Genomic DNA, 22,428 nt, shown 5'->3' on the forward strand with positions numbered 1-22,428 from the left:
ATTTTTTACAGAGCTGTATGTAGTTGCCTTGCTAGAGTGTCTGGTAAGTGAAGTCCTACAGCACCCAGTTGACAATACATTACATTTCCCACAAATTACCAAGTCAGATAGTAGTGACTGCAGGCTCGGCAGCGTTATGCTGAGAGAATGTAGCAGCGGCAAAAAGTATTGTGTTTTTTTTCTATAGTAAAACAGATGTCAGAAAGTCACATACTCACCTTTCTTTACCTTCTGCAAAAAAACAGCATTCAATAGCCGAAGCTTCGGCCACTGTATCCACATGGGGAGAGTCCTATCGCATTGTTTCTTTAAAAAAAAAATTGAAAGCAGAACAATATATGGACAATCATCACCCCCTGGTTTTTAATTATGTTCACAAGTGACTTTAAACATTTACCAAGGAGCCATTAAAGGTCAATCTGTTAAACCACATTCTTTAATATGCACATGAGGAAACAGTGATTAAACAAATGAATCAATTAAGAGTGCCCTCTTTTGTGTTTTCCTCCCAGGCTTCCCAGCAGCAGCGTACGGTCCGGTGGCAGCGGCAGCAGTAGCGGCGGCGCGTGGCTCAGGTAGGGGGGCCCCTGGAAGAGTCGGCGGCTACATGGCATACGGGCAGAACACAGGGGCAGGTAAAGGCTCTGTCGGTATTCTGTGTGGCCTGACGCTCTCTCCATGCAGTTTCTCACCTCTCATGCACACACAGACACTTACCTTAACATACAAACAGCTGCTGTATATAGAGAGGGTGGATTGAAGACCCAATTCCAAACGGACCCCTACACCCTCCCACTCTGTGAAAGAGTGAACTCCGTCTATAGTCTCGTTATCAGCTGAATGAAGCTCCTTCTTTAATGTGGTGGGTGTAAATACAGCGGCAAGCGACCCCCCACAGGAACTGTTGTGACCTTTCATAACTATGGTTTCTAATCAGCATCTTAATGACATTTCAAAAATATTTACTGCCATATCGTCTTGTTTTTAAATCTATTGTTTATGAGCTGCTTGATTTTTAGCAATTTTTTGTATAAATCTACAAAACCTTACAGTCAAATGCAGACGTCTGTATGGGATGATCCTTGGTAAAAAATATTAATAAATGTAACTTTCAATTTGTTAAACGTCTTATTTTGCAATTACAAGTAAATATTTCAGTGTGTTCAATGACACTTAAAGCTTTGCAGGTGGTCAGGTAGTATCGCTAGTTAAGTCTGGCCTGATGCAGACTCCCTGTTGGAGGGTTTAATAACGCCCCCTCCCCCCCTAGCTGGTGTGGAACGGCACTTAATGTAAAACATATTCTCTCTCTTTTTGTCCTGATCCAACTATATAAAAACCTGTCTGAAAATTGTCCGATTTTGGCCACTTTGTGATATCACAATGTTTTTTTTCGGTGGTGCAACCATTAGCCAATAACCAACCAAGGTAACCACCTTATCACCTGAATCTCCTCCTAGAGCACCATTGTGTTTTCTTAAACCAATCATCTCTCAGAGGGGCGTGGCCAGCAGCAGCTCGGCGGTGGTGGTGAAGTCCATAGGGACTTGGCTTGGGAGCCGGAAGGTCACCGGTTCAAGTCCCCGAAAGACCAAGTGCTACCGAGGTGCCCCTGAGCAAGGCACCGTTCCCTACACTGCTCCATGGGCGCCGTACATAATGGCAGCCCACTGCTCCTAACACTAGGATGGGTCAAATGCAGAATGTACATTTCCCCTCTGTGGGACGATTAAGGGTATATAACAAAAAATATATAAATTCAATTAGCATTTAAAGTAACAGACACAGAACCAGCACTTTTGAAACAGGGCTGAAACAGATGGGATTATGGGATGCTACAAAGCATGATCTGTTTGGTGTTTCAGCCAAACACTTCAGAGACATGTTTTGTATATATCTGAGACCAATAATATATTGTTGAAAAAGAGTATAGTAGAGTCACTTAAATACTTTAAAATACTGTGTTGATTAGTATATATCATGTGTTCATACGTAAATAATAACTATTAGTGTAAAGTATGTGTAAATAGTACTTAAGTACAATACCTGAGTAAATGTAGTTTGTTACATTCCACCACTGCTAAACACACGTTAGGAATACCAAATGCCCCCCCACCCCCTCCTCCAGGCCCCTTTTTGCTAAAATATATTTGAGCATTGAAAAAGTAGGTCAAACAACCTCTCCTCACTAAATAATACTTCCAATACCTCAGGACTCTGCTGCTGTCCGACTGTTTGTTGAGTGCAAATATTGTGTATGTGTTGTGTGTATAATGTGTATTAGTGTGTGTTATGTGGTGTTTGCTTAAAAGTGTGCATATACAGTATTCTGACACTTGCATATGATATGAACACATTCTTATTTTTAAAAAATGTGTCGAAATGCCATGAAAGTCTGAATATATAAATGTTTAGGACAATAACAAATTAATATTGTAAAGCGCATAATCTGTTAGACATCTTCAAGATGTTTTTATCAGGGTTCTAAATGAGCTGCCATCCATTCTAGATTATTAATGAGCTTCCGTATTGGGCTGAAAAGGAGTGCTCTTTATGTTAATTACTCTGTGAATCATCTTGAAGAAGACCATTTACTGAGAGAAAAGCCACCACAGGGCAGAAATAGAAAAAGGCCACATCCTTTTTAAAACTATCACAGGAAATGAAGCCTGTAATGAAAGATTACATGAAATTCCAGTGGTAATTCAGAAGATGTTTAATAGATAAAGAAAGATAGGAGGAATTTAACAGTCACCAAACCCCTGTGAGTGAGCCTGCATTGAAGCACATTTTTGTACCGGCCAAACGGCGGTACTGCAACTCTCATGGCTGCCATGTGATGTCATTTGTCCTAGAAATGTATTTGTTACTAACATATGCTGTAAATCAGCATATACATTTGTTTAAAGGTAATTCAACTACCCAGTACGAACATTTAATTATATCATTAGGTCCTAAAAGTTGTTAAAGGTTGGAACCAGACTTTCTTCCCCTCTTCATTCATTTGACTGAGCCAAGAATGGCAGCGGAGTGGATGTGGGGTAGGGCTTGAGTAAACCATTAAGCATATGCTGTATGGGACCAGAGCCCCGGATGATCTGGATATTTTTGTACTTAAGAGTCAGAACATTTTGGCTTCTTGCACCACTGAGTAACTTTCATATGAACGGGGCTCCAACCCAGTGTCCGGTTCTCTGTATACACTAGCCACACACATTGTGTTAATGTGCTTATGTGTACATCTAGACCAGATGGTTGGATACTGCACGTTCAGTGTACGCAAGAAAGGACATATAGGACACACACACACACACACACACACACACACACACACACACACACACACACACACACACACACACATACACACACACACACTCATAGACATGGTGAATTAAAGGGGACCTATCATGCAAAATGCACTTTTGTACGTCTTTTATACATGAATATGTGTCCCCGGTGTTCCAGGGAACTCACCAAGTGTCAGAAAACACAACCCTCTCTCTTTTCCTCCATACCCAAATCTCTAAAAAAGGGGCTGCAACGGATCTGATAAAAACTGATCCAGATTTGAACACTGTCCTGACGTCAGGACGGTGGCACTACGGCTATTGGGCCAACTCCACCAATCAGGAGGAGACAGCCACGGCCATTGCCGTTCAAAAGCGCTGGAGACGCTGTAGTACATATGCCAGGCCTGTAGATGGTGCTGTTCTCACATAATCAGCCCTTGCAAAAACAGAGCTAGAAATTGTCAAATTGAGCAAAATGAGGCATGGCTAAAATGCATGATCTGTTTGGTATTTTGAAAAAAAAAAAGTATAAATATGCCTTATATAGGTATGGTCCTACACTATATTTTTCAAATATAGCATGATAGGTCCACTTTAAGTAATAAAATGAACTGTTATTTCCAAGGTGAGTACTGAACTAACCCCAGCCTCCCCACAACCTCAACCATCAACAAAAAGTGACAGTACTTTTTAGCTGACAAGACAGATGTTAAAAATGTATTCCTCCATTGCACACATTAATGAGGCAGATTAGGTGGGAGTGGGGATTCATGTCATCACATCACTGGCTCTTGGATTGCTATTCTATTTAAATGATTGCTATATGTAACCAAAACTTTGAACAAAATGGAGAAAGAACATACAATATCCAGAAAATTCAAGCATTTACAAAAAATCAATCAAACTGTATTCCACAAAATACAACAGCTGTGAGGGAAAACACTTGATGACATGGAGGAACACAAATGTAAAATTGCATTCCTTTTTTTAAATGAATGTGTTAAAATGTAGAGAGTGGGATCCCTAAAATACTATTAGTTTGAAAGTTCCTTTCAGAACATCAAGGATTAACAACCCGACAGTCGAACCATTTGTTAGGAAATGTTCCCTTTTTCCATGCTTAACTCGCTGTTATTGTCTTGGCAAAGTGAAGTTCTAACTGGTCTTACAAATCAGTTGGCTAAAGACGATACTTACCTCAACAAGGTATCATTGAGAGATGGTGCTCCTCAGACATGCTCTCAAAAAACCTAAAAGAAATACACTTACACTATTTGATTCACATACTGTAATACAAGTTGCTAAATGTTGCTCACATGAAACATTACATATTAACACAATAATCATTGTAATGTTCTGTTGAGACGTGTTGCTGAAGAATATTCATATTTAACAGAATTGCTGTATTACAATAATCATTTAGTATTGCAGGTATTGCACTTTTACCTTTACGGCTTGAATTGTCCATCTTTCATCGGCCTGTTCTAAAGTAAATGATCAACATGAAAGCATGACATTTACATGGTACGATAATAAAGAGGTCTTTTATCTCTTTGATGTGGCAGGTGCTAGTTGGTATTTATCTGAAAAAAGCCTTTTTGGCAGGTATTTATTGTGTGTTTTAACTGGGCAGTGGTTTGTTTCTCATGATCGGTTTTAATAATTGACATTCCCTTTGTTTTTATTCAAAGCAACATCTAAACATTCTAGTCTGCATCTGATGGTGCTTGTTTTGCTTTCTTTCTTTTTTTTAATTAGCAACCATTAATTAAGAGAGCAGACCCGGGACCTCAGGACAGGTCTCCATTTGTTGATGTTGTTACATATCTAATTAAAGAGCTGAGAGATAAGTGAACAGGACGCCCGTCTCCGACTGGGATATCCAAAATCTATGGGAATGTCAAGGACATTAGCTCGTACATCAAAGTAGATTCAAGCTTTGAGTGAGGAAATCATGTCTGAGAAACTACAAATGTACTGTTGAGTTGATTTTAAAAGTGTTTGACTGACACTCATTTTGCTGGACTAGCAATTTGAAATTATGAAGTTAATATTTTATACCAAATAAAACCAACAATGTTACAGTCTTAATGTGATGTGTTTCCATTATAGTTTTTCTTAGAAGTGAAAGGGATTTCTGCTCAAAATGTCCTTTGCTTTGATTCTTTACAGTTACTGTTTTTAAAGATTTATTTTTTGGCTTTTGTTTTACTTTATTTATTTAAGTACGCACTAAGATAGACAAGAAAGGTAGGGAAATATGTGAGGACTTATGGAAAGCCCTTTTCCATAAGCTGGCAGAAGTACTACATTTATATGCAGGGAAAGTCAGCTCAAATCAAATGTTACCACATTGAAATCATTTTGATCACAATGACCCTGATTAAAGCCAGGTCAAATTGCAGGACATTTTACTGCAGCGTTTTTGAGAAAAATGAAAGGTTAACTTAGTTGAAATGACATAATACGTAATACATAAAAGTTATAACATTTCCTCAATGTTCAGCAGAGTCTGCTTCAGAATGACACTGATTATGGCCCCCTGGTCAAAACAAAAATCCCCTTAAAATACTAAACATTACAAGATAGACCGCCCTGCACATCATGTGTCAGAGATAATGTGAGGAATGATGCAGTGGAAATGTGATTCTGCAGAAAGGACAGAGAGCTAATCAGATCACAGGGAATATATGAAAAACTTCACAAAACAAATCAAATGTAAAGTAATGAAGTTAATCTCCTTCCGTTGAAAAAGACAACATTTTTCAAGTGTAAACACATTCAAACACTCCAAATGTTCCTTAAGCCCTGCCTCCCAGCTTTAAGTCCCGCCTTTTATCTGTTCCGTTATGTTCGGTCTTGGCTCAGTCAAATTAGAGGGAAAATAACATGCATTTGGGTTATAGCACTTTTTACAACTGTAAGAACCTGATGATTTAAATATAAAAGTTGGTACTGGGTAGTTGATGTAACGAAAAAAAAATGATACACTGATTCACACACGTCTCTTTCCCAATGTACATCAATGGTGAAAAGCCATTTTGGCCAAAAGAGACTGACACGGAAGTTGTAGCACCACCATTTAGTCACTACGGAATGTGTTCAATGGCCAAACATGTATTTAAATGATTAGCTTTCCAGTGATCTACACCCACCAACCAAACTGGTTGGTTGCTCTGAACTTTCATGATTTATTTTTTCAAATGTTCAAAATGTGCAGTCCTAGTACAATCTGTAGAAGAGTGAGGGCCAATGCCAGAGAAGAAGCCTTTATGGGCCCTTTTCATCAAGCTGAGACTTGGAAACCTGTTAGTGTCACATTTCAAATGAATAGGACCTTTCTGACTCACTCTCATTTATTTATGAGCACAGCTAAATTATAGAACATTTGTAATCATCATGTCTTCATTTTGCTTTAGTAAAAGTATTCAGGCAGTCATTTCTCCCCTATAGCTGTTATCACATTAATACTCAATTATTCGTTTGAGCATTTTTTTTTATTCTGTGCTTTAATTATTTTTCAGGATTAAATAAAATAAAAATAAATAAAACAAGAATAGAAAATGTATATAATCATGAGTTAAAGTAAGAACGTTCAATGAAAAGTAATGAAACTTACATAAACATAAATAAAATGTCCAATAAAAGATCAAATAGAATACAAATATTGATATAAACAAGTTAAAGTGGAATTGTGCACATTGTGTATAAGTATTGTGTATTCATAGGATAATAATGCTGAACTGCAGTTTAAAACAAATATTAAATCAAGGTCATAATAAAATGTCCCCTCCCCTCCTCTGTCTCCCAGGCTTCCCTGACTATGGGTTGTATTCTGCGGCCGGCAGTGACATGCGGGGAGGGGGCTCCTACTCCCTGGCTGACTACAGCTCCCTGGGGGCCCAGGCGGCTCAGATCCTGCCCAGTGATCACGCCAGCTCTTCCTGCAACTCCCCCAACTCCATCCAGCACCACCTGCACAGCCCGGACCCCTTCAAGAGCCCAGGTGTGTATCTCTGTGTCTCCTGCACGCAGAGTCACACACAATGCAGCAACACCATGAGACACAGAGGAGGGGGATAACAAAGCAGTGAGGCATGACGCTGTGTGGCAATTTGCCCAGAATGCAGTGCATGCTTTTCTTAGCTGTGCCTTAGGAGAATGGTTCATTTTTATTTCTGTTGTTGTGTCATTTGTTGGAGTATTGTAAAAATACTACATTTGTTGTTTAGTATGAACCCTCTAACTGGTCTGTAACAGTCTGCAGATCTTGTGTTTGGGTTGTGTTGCTGGCGTTAATATTCCAGTATTGGAGGACATAAATAAATAAGGAAGTAAAATAGTGCAATAGAAAAATGCAATGGAAGCTTTTAATGGTCAATGTGCTTTTTGAAACCTAGGTGGCAAGTTGTTATTGGTTATTCGATACTTTAGTCTCCAGATAAAGCAACAAGTAACATTGGAAGGTACTATTTGTAACTATTCATTTCCTAAGCCCTCGAGTTTGTGAGTCCACAACACATGTGATGGAACAATGAGTGAATCGCCTGTGAGAAACTCTTCCACTACACACAGTGTGAGCCAGCTGCAATCATGTGTCATTTATTCAGCAAAAATAAACCAATCGTGTAGTGCTAGAGGTAGAGGAGCTAATGATGCCATCCCAGTTACAACTGATTGGCGCTAAGAGCTAGATACAAAACTAAAAACATAACGAAAAACGACAGACATTTTTTTCACAAACAACCCTTGTTCCTGCCACAGCACTCTCTAGAGTTACTGTGGTGTTTCCTGATTTGAGCATCAACATTATCTGGAGTGTATATTAAAAACTCTGCCCAGCAAAGACTCTAAGAAATTAGCAAAAGAGAAGTGGGTCATAAGGCCAAACGAGGTCAAGGGGGTCAAATTACCCCTGAGAATAATAGCTTAGGAAAATGTCCGTCTTCCTAACTCATAGTTTTCTGAGAATGGGGTTGTGCATTTTCATAGACTCATAGACTCACTTCAAAGTATAAGAAGCAGTGGCACAAGTTCATCTCACACACACACACACACACACACACACACACACACACACACAAACACATTGCGTTAGTATATTTCTCCTAACAAAGGTAAGGCAGGGTTCCCGCGGGGTCTTAAAAAGTCTTAAAAAGTCTTAAATTTGATAATCTGAATTTAAGGCCTTAAAAAGGTCTTAAATATGACCAAAAAAATAAGAAAGGTCTTAAATATGATTTAGAAGGTCTTAAAAATGATGGGATTTGAAAGGTACTTCTGTGTTGCGATCGCGTCTAAAATGTGTTTTGGGGGAAATGTCCGGGCTGCAAAGTAACGGTAATAGCCTTTCAGTTCCCCCCAACAATTTGTATTGAAATAAATCAACATGGAACCAGTAATCACTAACTCTGTTTCCCCCGGCCCCTTAACGGAGAACACCCAGCTAGTAACCTAGCAACCAAGCTTCAGCAAGCGGCAGTCAGAAACTCATGTCTCTTCGAATCTACTTACAAATAAATATGGGGAAGTGTAAGTTCAACCGTATTTGGTTGGAAAACATCGAATTTAGTGCTTGGTTGAAACCAGTGGAGGGGAACGTGTTTGAAGCCTGCTGCACCTTTTGCAAAATAAATTAGCGTTTGTTTGGCTAATGTAGCGTTAGCTAGTGCAGCGTTAGCTAGTGCAGCAGCTCCCGCAACAACACCGTTGGACCTCCGGGCGACGTTTGGGTCTTCGACGTCAACCCTAAAAGCGGAGGTGCTGTAGTGTATACGCTAAATACCGTAGTTAAACACCAATCATACAACAGCAACGATGAAAGATTGTAGCCAAGGCAGCAGAGCTCTGAATATAGCTCTTGTTACTCTCTCTCTCTCTCACACACACACACACACACACACACACACACACACACACACACACACACACACACACTAGGGCTGCTCGATTATGGCAAAAATCATAATCACGATTATTTAGGTCAATAATTGATATCACGATTATTCATTGACTTTGAAAACATCCATTTATTGAACTTTAAAACAAATAATAATTTGAACAGTATCTTTTTAACTGTTGATTACCCTGAACGTATAATTCAACTGAAAAACCAATACAAAAATAAATTAAATAAATGATATATTTAAATAAATAATATCAAAATAATAAATACCAATAAACAAGATCAACAAATATTTTGGAGCGCACTTCCACAAGCTACTAAACATATATAAATATGATAAATAAAAATAAATTAGACTAAAATTAATTAGATCAAATATGTCGTAGTGCACTGTCACAACCTAGCAAAGCTAAATAATAGGTTTTTTCGATTATGTTTTTGTAATTGTGGCAGGCCAAAATCGTAATTGCGATTAAAATACGATTAATTGCACAGCCCTAACACACACACAAGCACACACAGAGACACATACACACTTTTTGGCTAACACAGTTCTGTACTGTTATGCTGTTATGTTCAGTCATTGTTCTTATGTTGAACATGAATACATTTGATTTGTAAGTAATTATGGGACGTATTTCTTCTTTCATAGCAATTTTCCTTCATACTTTCTTGCCGTGAAATAGGTCTTAAATTCTATTCGAAGTGGTCTTAAAAAGGTCTTAAAAAGTCTTAAATTTGAGTTGGCGAAACCTGCAGGAACCCTGGTAAGGGAAACAATAGAGTGTTGGAGAAATGAGTTAGCATTTTACCACTTCCGGGCTTCCTCAGTGGATAACACGTGGCTTAAACATCATCTCCCAGAACAAGAGTCCACCTTGAGCTTAGCGGTGTTGATCCATGTGACCACAACGTAGTTTGTTTATAGCCTAAGGTTAGCTATTCACTTCTGAAGATTGCATTGACGCCTAAACTTTTTTATTTTTTATTTAATCATTTATTTGACGAGGGACAGTGCACATTGATGAACATTTAAAACAAATAATGCTTTAAAAACGTAAACATGCCGGATTTGAGCTTTGAGCTAGTTTCCATCCGTAGTCCCTCACATACAACATTTAAGAATGACATTTAACTGTTATAATAGTGGTACTAATATGTAGTTTATCCTGCTGAGCAAAATGTGTAAGTATCATAGATGTGTATTTGGAAGGAGCCTTTGCCCTCAACATTTAACTGAAATCCTAGTGTACAGTATATGGTCATATAAACATTACTCCTCTAAAAAATGACCAGTCCGAAATATGAATGTGATCTGTATGTCGTTTCTTCTTCAATCATACACTCCTGAAGTGAGTCCATTTAAATGTGTCTCACCCCTGCAGTCTTTTAGCATACATTACCCAGGACACCCTGTGTAATGTTCTGCCTGTCAGGCAGGCTAGGTCCAATGGAGAAGATAATCACAATCATATAAGGGTTTGGTGAGGAGGGGGTGTAGGTGTGCTGAAGTGAGGAGGCTCTCCTGTGACAGGTGTTGATAAGACGAGGGGTGCTGTGCCCGATCCCCCTGTGCATGTTCTGCCTGGCATTCATATCTGAGGGTTCTGAGCAGTGCAAAGCAGAGAAGGCTAAAGAGAGGCTAACAAAGAAATATATACTGTATATACCTGCAAGTCCATTCGCTTCAAATCAGTGAAAGTACTACCATTATTCAAAGGTTTATTGGTCAAGGTGCAGTGAATGTGTAGACTTTCAGATTTCCTGATATTTAAGGAGAGCTTGTTCCACCATTTTGGAGCCGTTTTTGTTGAGTGTTACGTGGGTCCAACTTCACACTGTAGCCTGAAAATGCTTTAAAATACATTTCCTCTCTCAATGTGTGCCTGATCATAGTCAACCTTTATCTCTGAGTGCCAGCTGTGTAATAGTTCCTCTGGCTAATCCATCTCCTGGTCCTCCTCAACAGGAAGCAACCAAACCAGGCCTGGAGCCTTCCATGGGGCCAACAGTCCTGGCCCCGTAGCTGACCTCTATGGAGGCACCAGTCAGGACTCTGGTGTGGGAAACTACATCAGCGCCACCAGCCCTCAGCCGGGCTCCGGCTTCAGCCACAGCATTGCTGTAAGTATACCTATTCATGTGACATCATGACATCATCATCTTCATCTTCCAGCCCATCAATTCTCACTAAGGCTGTGCGTCTTTTTTAGGCAGAAAGCGTTTCTATAATGTTTTTGTGACAATGATATCTTGACAACATATGACCAATTTATGTATATGACTAGATTCGCCCCCTTATCTGTATCTATCTGGTTGGGCTACTATATATGTATTTATATATACTGTATCTATCTTTGACATTGTTTTTTTAACCATGAACACCAATCTACAGCCGTCGAGTACGATCTGCGTATGGCGATAAAAGTGTAAGAAATATTTTCACCTATAAGCGCTCACAGTGGCCGCACAAAAAAGGTAGTGCGCTCAGAAAACATGCACAACGCCTTTTCTCTCCCCATTGGAAACAACAAGAAACGCTGGCGGTCAGAAAAAGGCGCTATGTGAACAGAGGCCCTAACTCAATGTGGTTAACTCATTCTTCATTCATTAGCAGCACGAGACGACTACTTTGTTGAATTGGTGTAAAAACAGGCATCATTGTTTTGTCAGCGCCGGCACTGCTAACTGCCAACCCTTTCTTTCTACATTCAGTTTGCCTTTCCTAAAGGCCATCAATAAAATAATGTCTAGTTGACTTTCATTACCAATTGAATGAGAGTGAGAATGGCCTGTTTTGATCTACTGTTCAAGTCAACAGTACACTAACCAAAAATGCTAACAAGGCCTTTCGTGTTTCACCAGCTGCTTTTTGGTGCACACACACACACACACACACACACACACACACACACACACACACACACACACACACACACACACACACACACACACACACACACACACACACACACACAGACATTGTGAACAACATCTGGTATAGAAGAGAAAACATGTAATCTGAACATCTCATTATTTCATGCATTAGATATGACCTGAAGTGTGCTGCGTTCACCTAACAAACTAAATCCACATTCATCTATGCGTTGTAGATTAATACAAAAATAGAGCATACAGAACATACAGTTATCATGATATATAAGAGTTATGAAAACAGTTGTTTGGTTCCCCTTTTAGTAAATGCAACCGTCTTCTGTACATCGGTCCATAATTACTGTTTTGAATTGAATATGCCTCAATGTATATTTTTCCTCCAAGTAAATAAACAGACATATTCATCTCTAATCTCTGTAGTGTTTACAGATATCGTGGTCTGTGATTCTGAAAGATCTGTATGACAATCAGGTTCATTTTATAGACGATGACCTCAAATATAACTTCCTGCTGTCAAGGCTTGACTTGATGGTGTGGTTACATGAGGTTTTATTCCATTTCTGTAACAGTAATCCGATATGCACCATGTACTTTAAACCAGTATGTTGTAACCAACGGCCCTACACATATTAAATAATTCACAGAAAATATAAACTCATTTTGGATACATGTGTTTACGTTTCTAAAAACAATACACAGTTCGGCTGGCATGTAATGTTATGACATAGTTCATAGTAGAATATATATGGTATAGCTTGTGGGTCACAGTTATTACGGCGCAGTTCAAACCTTAATAGATAACAACCTGTTTGCAATTTCAGAGATCCCAAATGTTGCCATTTGACTCAAGCTGTGTGTTTCCATTCATGCTGTCATCCCATCCTTTGAATAAACTACACTCACAAGTACTTTTTTTCAAAGAAGTGTGTACTGACAGTTACTAATTGTACATTATAGGGTCCATTGATTGCGACAGCTTTTACAAATGGATACCATTGAAAGCTAACAGGTGACTGGTATTTTATACTATTCTCACAACCTTATCTGCCCATACAAACATGTATTGTTCTTGCATCCCTTTTAAACATCTTATTTCCCTTTCATTTTTGCTCCTATCATATGTATTGTTGACCTGATCATTCCTCAATGGGTTGTCACAACTATTCACAGGGTTTGTGCCAGCAACAGCTATGTAATATGTTCCCATGGCGAACCCTTTAAAGACTCACATATGCATGCATGCATACAACAAGTTTTACATGAAATCCTTTGTTGTCAAACTTTGCTTTACCCACTGTTTCTTTTCTGACATTTGCCCAGTTAGTTTGGAATTCTAGGATGAAGGGCGGGGGAAAGTTTCTTTTTTCATATGGTTCCCTTTCTCTTTTTTCAAATGTTAAGTCCCGTGTGTTTTCAAATATAACTTCATTAGCTTCTACTTAAGGCTGACATGTTAAATAAGGCATTTCATCTGCCTGCCAGTGATTGTGTGCTTCACAAAACTCAAGTTTATGATGAGCACAGAGCTGCATTTGTTTTGACATTTTAACTTATTTTGATGAAGAGATGCAATTGTGAAACATTACATTAGAGCACACTTGATTTGACACAGGCGTATTTAAGTAGCTAAAAGCCTTTTTGTCATAAATGGAAAAACGCTCATGCATGCAAATGATTTGTTCTCCAACCATGACCAGATGCTATTCCCCTACTCTCAATAAACCTTAGCTGGTTAATGTGTTTCTGTATTGGAAGCGGCCTCTCGTGGTGACACCCTGCACCAAATTGAAACAGTTGAATCTAGACACGCCCTGGGGCTTCGGAGGCATTTGGCTGCCAGCTGGCTGTCAGCCTGTCTTCTACCTGCCAGCAAGGAGTATCTCTGAAAGGGTGTGACATAACATGTCTATCCCACCAGTTCCACCTTTCTCTTTTTAAGGTGTTATAACAAACCAAACATCACTGAAAGAATAAAATAACACCCCCTATTATCATACCACTCTACCATTAGGGTTGTTGGTTCAATATCAGCCCTTGCAGTCAACAGATTGAAGTGTCCTTGGGCAAGATACTTAACCCCAAATTCCTCCCGATGTTGGCCAACTAGGCCTGACTTGCAGTCAGAGTTGTAGTCCATCACAAATGTGTTGGTTAGGAATGATGTCAGTGTAATTTAGATGGGACATTGTCATGCTTAAACAGGAAACAGCCGAACACAAGTATCACATCAGCCATTGTTAGGTCTTACTTAAATAATGGTCTGAATAAAGTGTCAATCACATAATTGCATGTCTTTTTCAAATCTTGTTAAAATAATCAAGAGCAATACTTGTATGAGTTCCACCTTTTTTATGTTCCTACCAAAGCATTTCACACTGGTAGTCTTCACTGTCTTCTACAATGGTAGAAAACCATTTGAACTGCTGTATGAGAATCCCCAGTGTCGTATGGAAATTTAGGGTGCCATGAGAGAAGGCAACAGAGAGTGTGTCTGTAGTGTGTGTTGCTTTCGTTTGCAACTCCTAAGATGCTAGGGTACTGTCATTGTCCTTTTTCACCTTGAAGCATGAAAGGATGTGTTTTCTAATTACCGATAGACGCATGGACGATGCTTTGGATTACCATTGAAAGGGACTGATGCCAAGGGAAGTCAGGCCGGGTCTCTAAACTGCTTCTGTGTACAGGTGATGCCACCCAGCACTAACCACTACAGCCTCCACGCAGTGAGCCTGAGCGGGGGTGGGACCAGATGAAGAACCGTTTGAAAACAAAAGTCCAGAAGTGGTGAACAGCCTGCGATGGAGATCCCTCTGACTGTGTCCGGTATACTTGTGTTGAGATTTGCTGGTTTGGATTTGAATTATTTTTCTTTCATTTTGATTTGTAAAAGTATTGTATTGGACATTTAATCAATAATGATAAATTATTTTTAAAATATTTAATTATGATTATTTTAAGTGTACGTTTGTTTGTTTATTTGTTTTGATTAGCAAGTTAAACTAAAGCAATGTACTACACCCTTTGTGTGTGTCACTGTGGTTACTTCTTATCTCTGAGTGATGAAAGATTGTCAGTTTACACGTACAAAACGTCTGATGTGAACAGTGTTGGTTCACGTATCAATTAACACAAGACAAACCAATTACACCTAGTAGCTTTGGTTCTAGCAATGTGGTCTCGACATACCCATTTTAGGCAATAAGAGGACGACAATATTTTCACAGTCCTGTTTTATAAATGTTTTTTTGTCTTGAGAAAATTAATATATACAAAGTTGTGTTTTTATTTCTGTGTCAAATTTTGAAAGAAGTGTATAACTGTACATGGTGTTTAAGTAATTATAGTGGTTTAGTGAGGGACAGGAAGGGATTACCTGAAGATAGTCCCATCATGCACTGCTGGTTCGCTCCTTACATGCTCTTTGCTACCTGTGGCTAATTTGATACCAGCATATTTGTCTACATTATGAGCTATAGAGAGCTGAAGGAATGAGTCCTTTAACCCATGAATGAGTTAGTATTCTACCAGTTCCGGTTCCCTTGTCTCAAAGTCAACGGTTTTTTGAACATGTGTTTTGTTTAATTCCTGAAATAAGGTCTGCGGTTAACACAAATTTTAGAGATTATCCTGTTTTGTTCTACGACATAAAATATGTCGTTAAATACTCCATCCATGTCCGAATCTTTTTTGTGTCATTAATACAGCGGCTGCTAACAAGTAGCTAAATAAGCCTACCAAACTTCATCACGCCAAACAATGGTCCGCCTTAACTTAGCGTCGGTGACGTGAAGTCATGTGACCGTGATGTATGGTTTATAGCCTCGTTTATAGTAACGGTAGCATTTTACTATTGTAAATTGCATTAACGCTTCGACTACTACGAAAAGTGAAGTAAATATATGATGATTATCCACCTGAACAAAACATGTTAGTATCATAAATCATTGTTAGCCACAGATCTTATTTTTTGCAATGTTCCAAAATCCAAAGGAAAAATCCCATTGGCTTGTTTTGTTGTGGCGGCCTTTATGATGCTAACTTCCGGGTCAGCCTACAAAACAACAACATCACTGCACAACTCTATAGTGCGCACAATTATGTCTGTGACACACAACTGACGGACTCTCCTTTAATTCTCTCTGAAGCTCTGTAGCATGAAAACAAATCAATCCAAAGCACACTTGATCGTTTTTGGATTACAAAGATGATTTTTATGTCATATGCTGTAATTGTCTTCACATGTACGGTGTCACACAAAAGACAATATTTCAAGTTTTGCTACTTGTGTTTGTTACGAGGAGGAAGAAGTGCAGCAGATGAGTGTTGCTTATTACCTCAGTCCTATGAGATTTTCTAACGATGACAAGAGAACCTATTTAAAAATATGACTGGTCATTAGAGGTAAGGCTGAGAGCAGATTTCATTTGCACATTTAGTGGACTTTTATTTATAACTCAATTTTGGTCAGCCTAACTTGAAAATGTATGGAGTTTTATTTACTGTTTTTAAATGTTACAGTTGCTTGCTTAACACTGGTCGATCCAACATCAATTAAAACACACAGATGTTCATACACGCATTACAAAAAATGTAAAGAAAAATAGGAATGTTGTCTGTAATTTCATGTAAATAAGGATTTGCTATAACTAAAGAATCAATCTTTTTTTAAGTTTTAAATTGATATGAATTGATAAATGTACGCGGTTTTCTTCCCTCTGTGCTAATACAAATATTTTACAAATTACTTTTACAAACTGGGGAGCTGAATGCTGGACTGTTTCTATAATGCAGTAATAATCAGAAAACAAAAAAACAAATGTGTAAGTTGTTAATTAAAAAAAGAAACATGTATGTTCCCTTGTATGATTCACATTTCTATGAAGGATTTGCATCAATATTTTTGTGGCTGTTAATGATTCTATAAATAATATCTATATAAATCACAATATATCATGTACTGTATATTCATCCCGTTTTCTCTTCATCATCCTCTACAATAATCTTCAGTTGAGCATTAATGTATTGCAGTAACATATACTAAAGAAAATCTAATGACTTATAGGAGTGCTGTCTTTGATACCAGTGTAGTGTCCTATACACAGATGTGTTACCTTTAAAACTCTCACTTGTTTTGTCTCTCTCACTCTTTCTCCCAGTAACTAGTGGTAGATGTTCTGTAGTTGCAATATTGTTAGCTAGTACTCATCACGTAGGACCTGTAAGGATAGTTCTTTGACATTTTCCTGACTGAAGCGGACATTTGTTTCACTTGAATTTATATTTTTATGTTGAATTTGTGCTGCTCTCACATGGTTTCAGCAAACCAAACCTACGGAGGTCGACCCGTGCAAACGCGCTACAACCGGCCAAAACACTTACCTTAGGAGAAACGTGCTGCGCTTTACAAATCAATGTCAATAAAAAGATGTTGGCCAAAAAACTTGAAAATTAAGAAACATTTTCACTAACTTGTCAACGCAGCTTTTAGATAACATTCACCAAAACTCTGCAAATAACAAATTCCGCGGCTAAAAAGTGACGCACAGAGCTGGGACCGGAGCGCTTGTTGATGTTTGGGGTTATAAAGTTGGCCAACTGTCACCGTCTGGAAACGTACCTAAAGAGTTTTATTAGCTTATTTCAACAATGTAATCGCGTCATTCGTTCTGATATTATTGCAGATCTGCTGTAAGGTAGGTCACTAACGTATTTCACCTAGTCGTTTCCAATATACTGACAAAACACTTACAGTTATGAAACACTGTGGGAGTTAGCCAACTTTAGAATCTCCTTACGCCAACAAGTGCTCCGGTCCCAGCTGTGTGCATCACTTTTTAGTGTCCCTGTTTACGTCGTGTTTGAACTTATCTTTTTTGTATTCGCAGTGCTATTAGTAAATGCTGCACATGTGTTGTCAAGTTGGCAAAGATGTTTCTTCATTTGCGTATGTTTTGGCATGTTTTTTTATTTTTATTGTATTTGAAAATGCAGCACGTTTCTCCTGGAAGTGTTTCGGGCCGTTGTAGCGTGTTTGCTCCTGTCGGCCACCGTACAAGGCTCTGTAAGTGTTTCAAGAAAGATTTGCTGTGAGTTGTTCTTCTAAACACGGCATTAATAGGACCCCCACCTTTGAATGTCATAGTAAGGGGGTTTGCCATACTACCTTAAATGCTAATGCTGGATATGCAAAACACTTCGATTTTTAGAAATTTGAAGTTAAAGAGCAGGAGGAATGATGAAACAAAAAGCATATTTTTATATAGTTACAACAGCAATAATAACGATTATTATAAATATAACTAATCTGAATGCTGTGTTCTAATATTCTTTTTTTGTTTATGTCCCAGTGGCACTACTTTTTGAATACTGTTTTTTTTTACTTTCAGTACTTTTGAGTTTGAACTCAATTTGAAATATTTAGTTTTGCTCTTGGATCAATCAAACAGCTCATACTTTAATACATGTTAGATTTCCAATCACTAAAGCTTGTTATCCATATACTGTATAACTGGTGAACTGAACTCAAATGGCATATATTAGATCAAAATCTACCTAAGACCTTCCATAATATATCTGTTATATATATTTTATGGCTTTGCACTCTTACCAAAAAGCATTGATTGCATAGAGCAGTGCTATAGACAGGCAGGAAGTCAATGAACACAATGCAGCGTTTACATTATCCTCATTGGTCACTACTTTGCATTTGCATTAGGGGCGTCAAGTCAAGTCAAGTGAATTATATTTATACATCCAAAAAAATCAAATAGTGACAGTTGTAATCCTAGGTTTGTTTTTTGTTTTTTTCATTATTATTATTTCCAATGAGGAGTGGGTCCATGTGGGTCCGGCAGTCAAACAAATATATAGTGTTTAGAATAGATGGGCAAGGGGGCAAAGCTAGTCTAAAAGGGCAGTTATAAATTATCATTGTCAGAAAACATTAATATAAGTGCTGAGAGTGTTTTAATGAAAATCTGGGGGGTTATTCTATGACTTGAAATACATCAGTAAATACCCCAGTGGTGACTGTCTGAAGCTTGCAGGTGTCCTAAAAGTGGCTGCTGCTAACAAGTGGCTTAATGAAGATACTAAACGTCATCACGCCAAACATTAGCCGCCTTTAGCTTAGCGGTGTGAGGTCATGCGTCCATGATGTAGTTCATTTATAGCCTAAGATTAGCTTTTTACTTATAGCATTTGCTATTAGGCTTCAACTATTATATACGGTGTTAATATGTTAATATGTGGAGATGATCCTGCTGAACAAAATGTGTAAGTAACACAATTGTTTGGCACAGATCTATTCATATAATCGTTTTTGGTCAAGAGAGCCCTTGCAATGCTAACTTCTGAGACCGCCTACAAAAATATGTTATTATTACATCACTCTACGGTGCAACGGTTCAAACTATTTTGACAAATCTTCATTGTGTGTTACAACTGTCACACTGATCTGCACTTGTCTAAGCCACTTTGATATGAAGTGTTATTAAAGTAGGAGTTGTTTGCCCATTTCAAGCAGCTGATCCCGGTCCACATGTCTTGATTTTAATTCATATCCTGCACTTTAAGGTAGCATGGCTCTGTTGTTGCTGTACGTAAATATTGACAGAAGTTTACAGCGAATGAATGTTATACATCTTGTTAGACGAGTTCATCTGTTGACAGAAAAAAAAGAGAACATTCTACCTGGAAGTTTTGGGAATTTTTATTGTGAGTGTACTACTTTATCCACTTAAACTTGAATCTTGAGGCAAGTGCTAGGTAATGGCCAACTGCTCTTTTGTCCCTGAAACGGAGCCTGCTAGTAGCTGGACGCTCATGTACACACAGATCCAAGGCTTTCAGCATGTGGATCAACAGCTTTATATATAGCCAACACTTGCAGCTCAATTTTTCCAATAATGCAAAATAATTGATACTGAAAATAAGGTACAATAATAATTGTGTTTAGTGTGCCAACAGTGGCACAACTCTGATGTAAAGGTTTCATGTTCTCAGTCATTAGTCTCATCCTGTAGCAGTAGATGGTTGTCCTTCATCCGGAGGTCTTCTGATTGCCTTGCCCATACTTACCACTTGCCCTTTTTTTTTTAGTGTTAACAGACTTTTTACCATGAGAGCTGACTGAATGGACTGACGGTCTGAAAACATCTTTCAGGTCTTCTTGTATGGCTTGCTCAAGCCCTGCTGTAAAAACAAAAAAATATGAAATAAGGGGATGGGGGGATGGGGGTCTCTCACATCCCAGATGTGGAAAGTATAATTTTGTATTTGTATTTTCAAATAATGATAATAAAACATGTTTGTGAAAGCTTTCCATCCTCTACTCTGGTCCAGAAATCAATGTGTTTGTCTAGAAAATGAAAATAAAGCTGTTTTCAATCAGTCACCTATTGTTTTTACTGCTGAAATTATGTTATGATAAACTATTCATAATATTCATTCATTAAAAAAACAATACATCACAATCAGTATGATTAGAACAAGCGAACAAAATTAAACAAACTTGTCACAAGTCATTTAAAACTAATCGTGTGCAGTCTTGAAGTGGGGTTGTCCTTACATCATGTATGCCCCCCTCTTGTCAAATTCAAAACGTTTCGATTGCAAAATAAATCCAATCCAAAGGATCCTTGATCATCATTCTGCAAGAAATAACTGAAACTCAGCCTACGGCCTCAAGTGTTTGCTACCTGGCAAGGTTTCCTGACAGAAACACACTGCAACAGAAATGTTATCAATTATTGAGAAGGGGATTTTTCACTGAGCTGTTAGTTATAGCAAAAAGAACATCGACAGGTCTTCATGAAATGATTGTATAACGTCCACTCAGAAAAAGTAGTCCGTTCTACTCATGGAGGTATAAAGAGAACAAGATGCAGCGTTTGATGCGGGGCCCTGTTAATTCCTAGTTGCTTAGTAGCCAAAATGGCCTGACTCTCAACATCGAAAATATCCGGATCTTCCGGTAATCTCCGCATTCATTGAGCACATAGAGCATTTGCACTTTTGTATTACTTAAGCCCCGCCTCCAACCAGCTCCATCATGGCAGCAACACATGCGTTCTTGGCTCAGTCAAATTAATGTTGTGGGAAAGTAACTCCTTTCTAACTTTTCGCAGTTTTCATCTTTTAGGACCAAATTACTTTTAATTTAAGTGTTTGAAGTGGGTAGTTGATATACCGACACTTCCTGGTTCTGCTGCCTAGCAACGGCTAGAACAGAGGAACGACACTGTACAAGGTTTTCTACCTCATGACTGTCCAAGACTGTTCACAGTTTATTTTTCATTAAACCAGCCTTTGGTTAGAGCCCATACTGTATTCCCTTACTTTTTCGCAACAGCGGTAATTAAAGTTTAAAAGTCTCAAAAATGCTACAACTACTGTCACAAACTGGATGAATGTGAAGTATTTTGTTAACCTGTTAAGCCCTGAGCCTGTTTTTCAGGTCTCAGGCTCGAAAATGACATTCCCAGAACAAATGACCATAAATTAATAATCTTTTTTCTCAAAGTAATGATAAACCTGTGAGTTGGATGTAGAAAAGTCAGAATCAATATAGATGTTTTTTATTTTAAAGAAAATTCAGATTTTACATAGTAAAAAACTGTAAATTATAGTGTCCGTCCAAAAATTCTTTTTTACTTATAGTGAAGACTACCCTTGGATGATGGGTTAGTAGACTAAAAGCTTTAGGAATCCAAAGTACAACATATAATAAGTACCCAGTATCAATATTGATGCAAAACAAGTGACATTTGACCTTTTTAGAGAGGTTTAGCCAAAACCACTCCACCTCTGAGGTGATTTGGGTGAAAATGTTTTTTTTTCCATATCTCTGGCCCCCCTTGGTCGATTTTGATGGTTGACACCTCTTTCTGACCGTTAGAGCCAATATAATCGAAGGGGGAGGCCCCCACACACACTCGTTGTGAAGCTTCCCGCATGCAGGTTTGCACCAGAGTGAAGCGATCTCTCGCTCTGACATTTGGAAACGAAAAAGCAGTTTTATTGCTTATGGATTATCAGAAATCATTTCAAAGAGGACACAGACACATTGGATTAACCTATGGATTAACTGCAGCATCGTTTTTTTATCGTTTTAATACCATTGAAGACCAGTTTTGACCAAGGTAAGCCATGTTAGCGTTTGTAGCTACCTAGCGCCACATGTTTTGATGTACGTTTTCGTTTATAGCGTCGCAAATGTTTATCACTGAGTGTTGAGGTGGGCACCCCCAGATTCTGTGTTTCCAGGAGATGCTAATCGATGGGTTGGCTGTGCATCTAGGATAAGTAATAAGGGAGTTATGAGTGAGTTTATGT

The 22,428-nt window shown here is 38.4% G+C and overlaps 1 protein-coding gene across 4 annotated transcripts in view; it reads left to right on the forward strand.

Annotated features, from left to right (window-relative positions):
* LOC117471022 (RNA-binding protein Musashi homolog 2-like) overlaps positions 1 to 16,944 on the forward strand; it is a 162,323-nt gene extending 145,379 nt beyond the window's left edge. The window contains exons 11-15 of one of the 4 annotated variants that reach the window (XM_034115799.1): positions 513 to 635; positions 7,105 to 7,299; positions 11,168 to 11,322; positions 13,051 to 13,102; positions 14,778 to 14,863. In XM_034115799.1, coding sequence (XP_033971690.1) covers positions 513 to 635; positions 7,105 to 7,299; positions 11,168 to 11,322; positions 13,051 to 13,092 — 515 coding nt within the window. In that variant the 3' untranslated portion in view covers positions 13,093 to 13,102; positions 14,778 to 14,863. Of the gene's footprint in view, positions 1 to 512; positions 636 to 7,104; positions 7,300 to 11,167; positions 11,323 to 13,050; positions 13,103 to 14,777 lie in introns of all 4 variants that reach the window. The other 3 variants (XM_034115801.1, XM_034115798.1, XM_034115800.1) reach the window with 3 other exon arrangements.
* The last annotated feature ends 5,484 nt before the right edge of the window (positions 16,945 to 22,428 follow it).

This window comes from Trematomus bernacchii, unplaced genomic scaffold (assembly GCF_902827165.1).
Source record: "Trematomus bernacchii unplaced genomic scaffold, fTreBer1.1, whole genome shotgun sequence".
In the NCBI taxonomy this organism is placed as follows: Eukaryota; Metazoa; Chordata; class Actinopteri; order Perciformes; family Nototheniidae; genus Trematomus; species Trematomus bernacchii.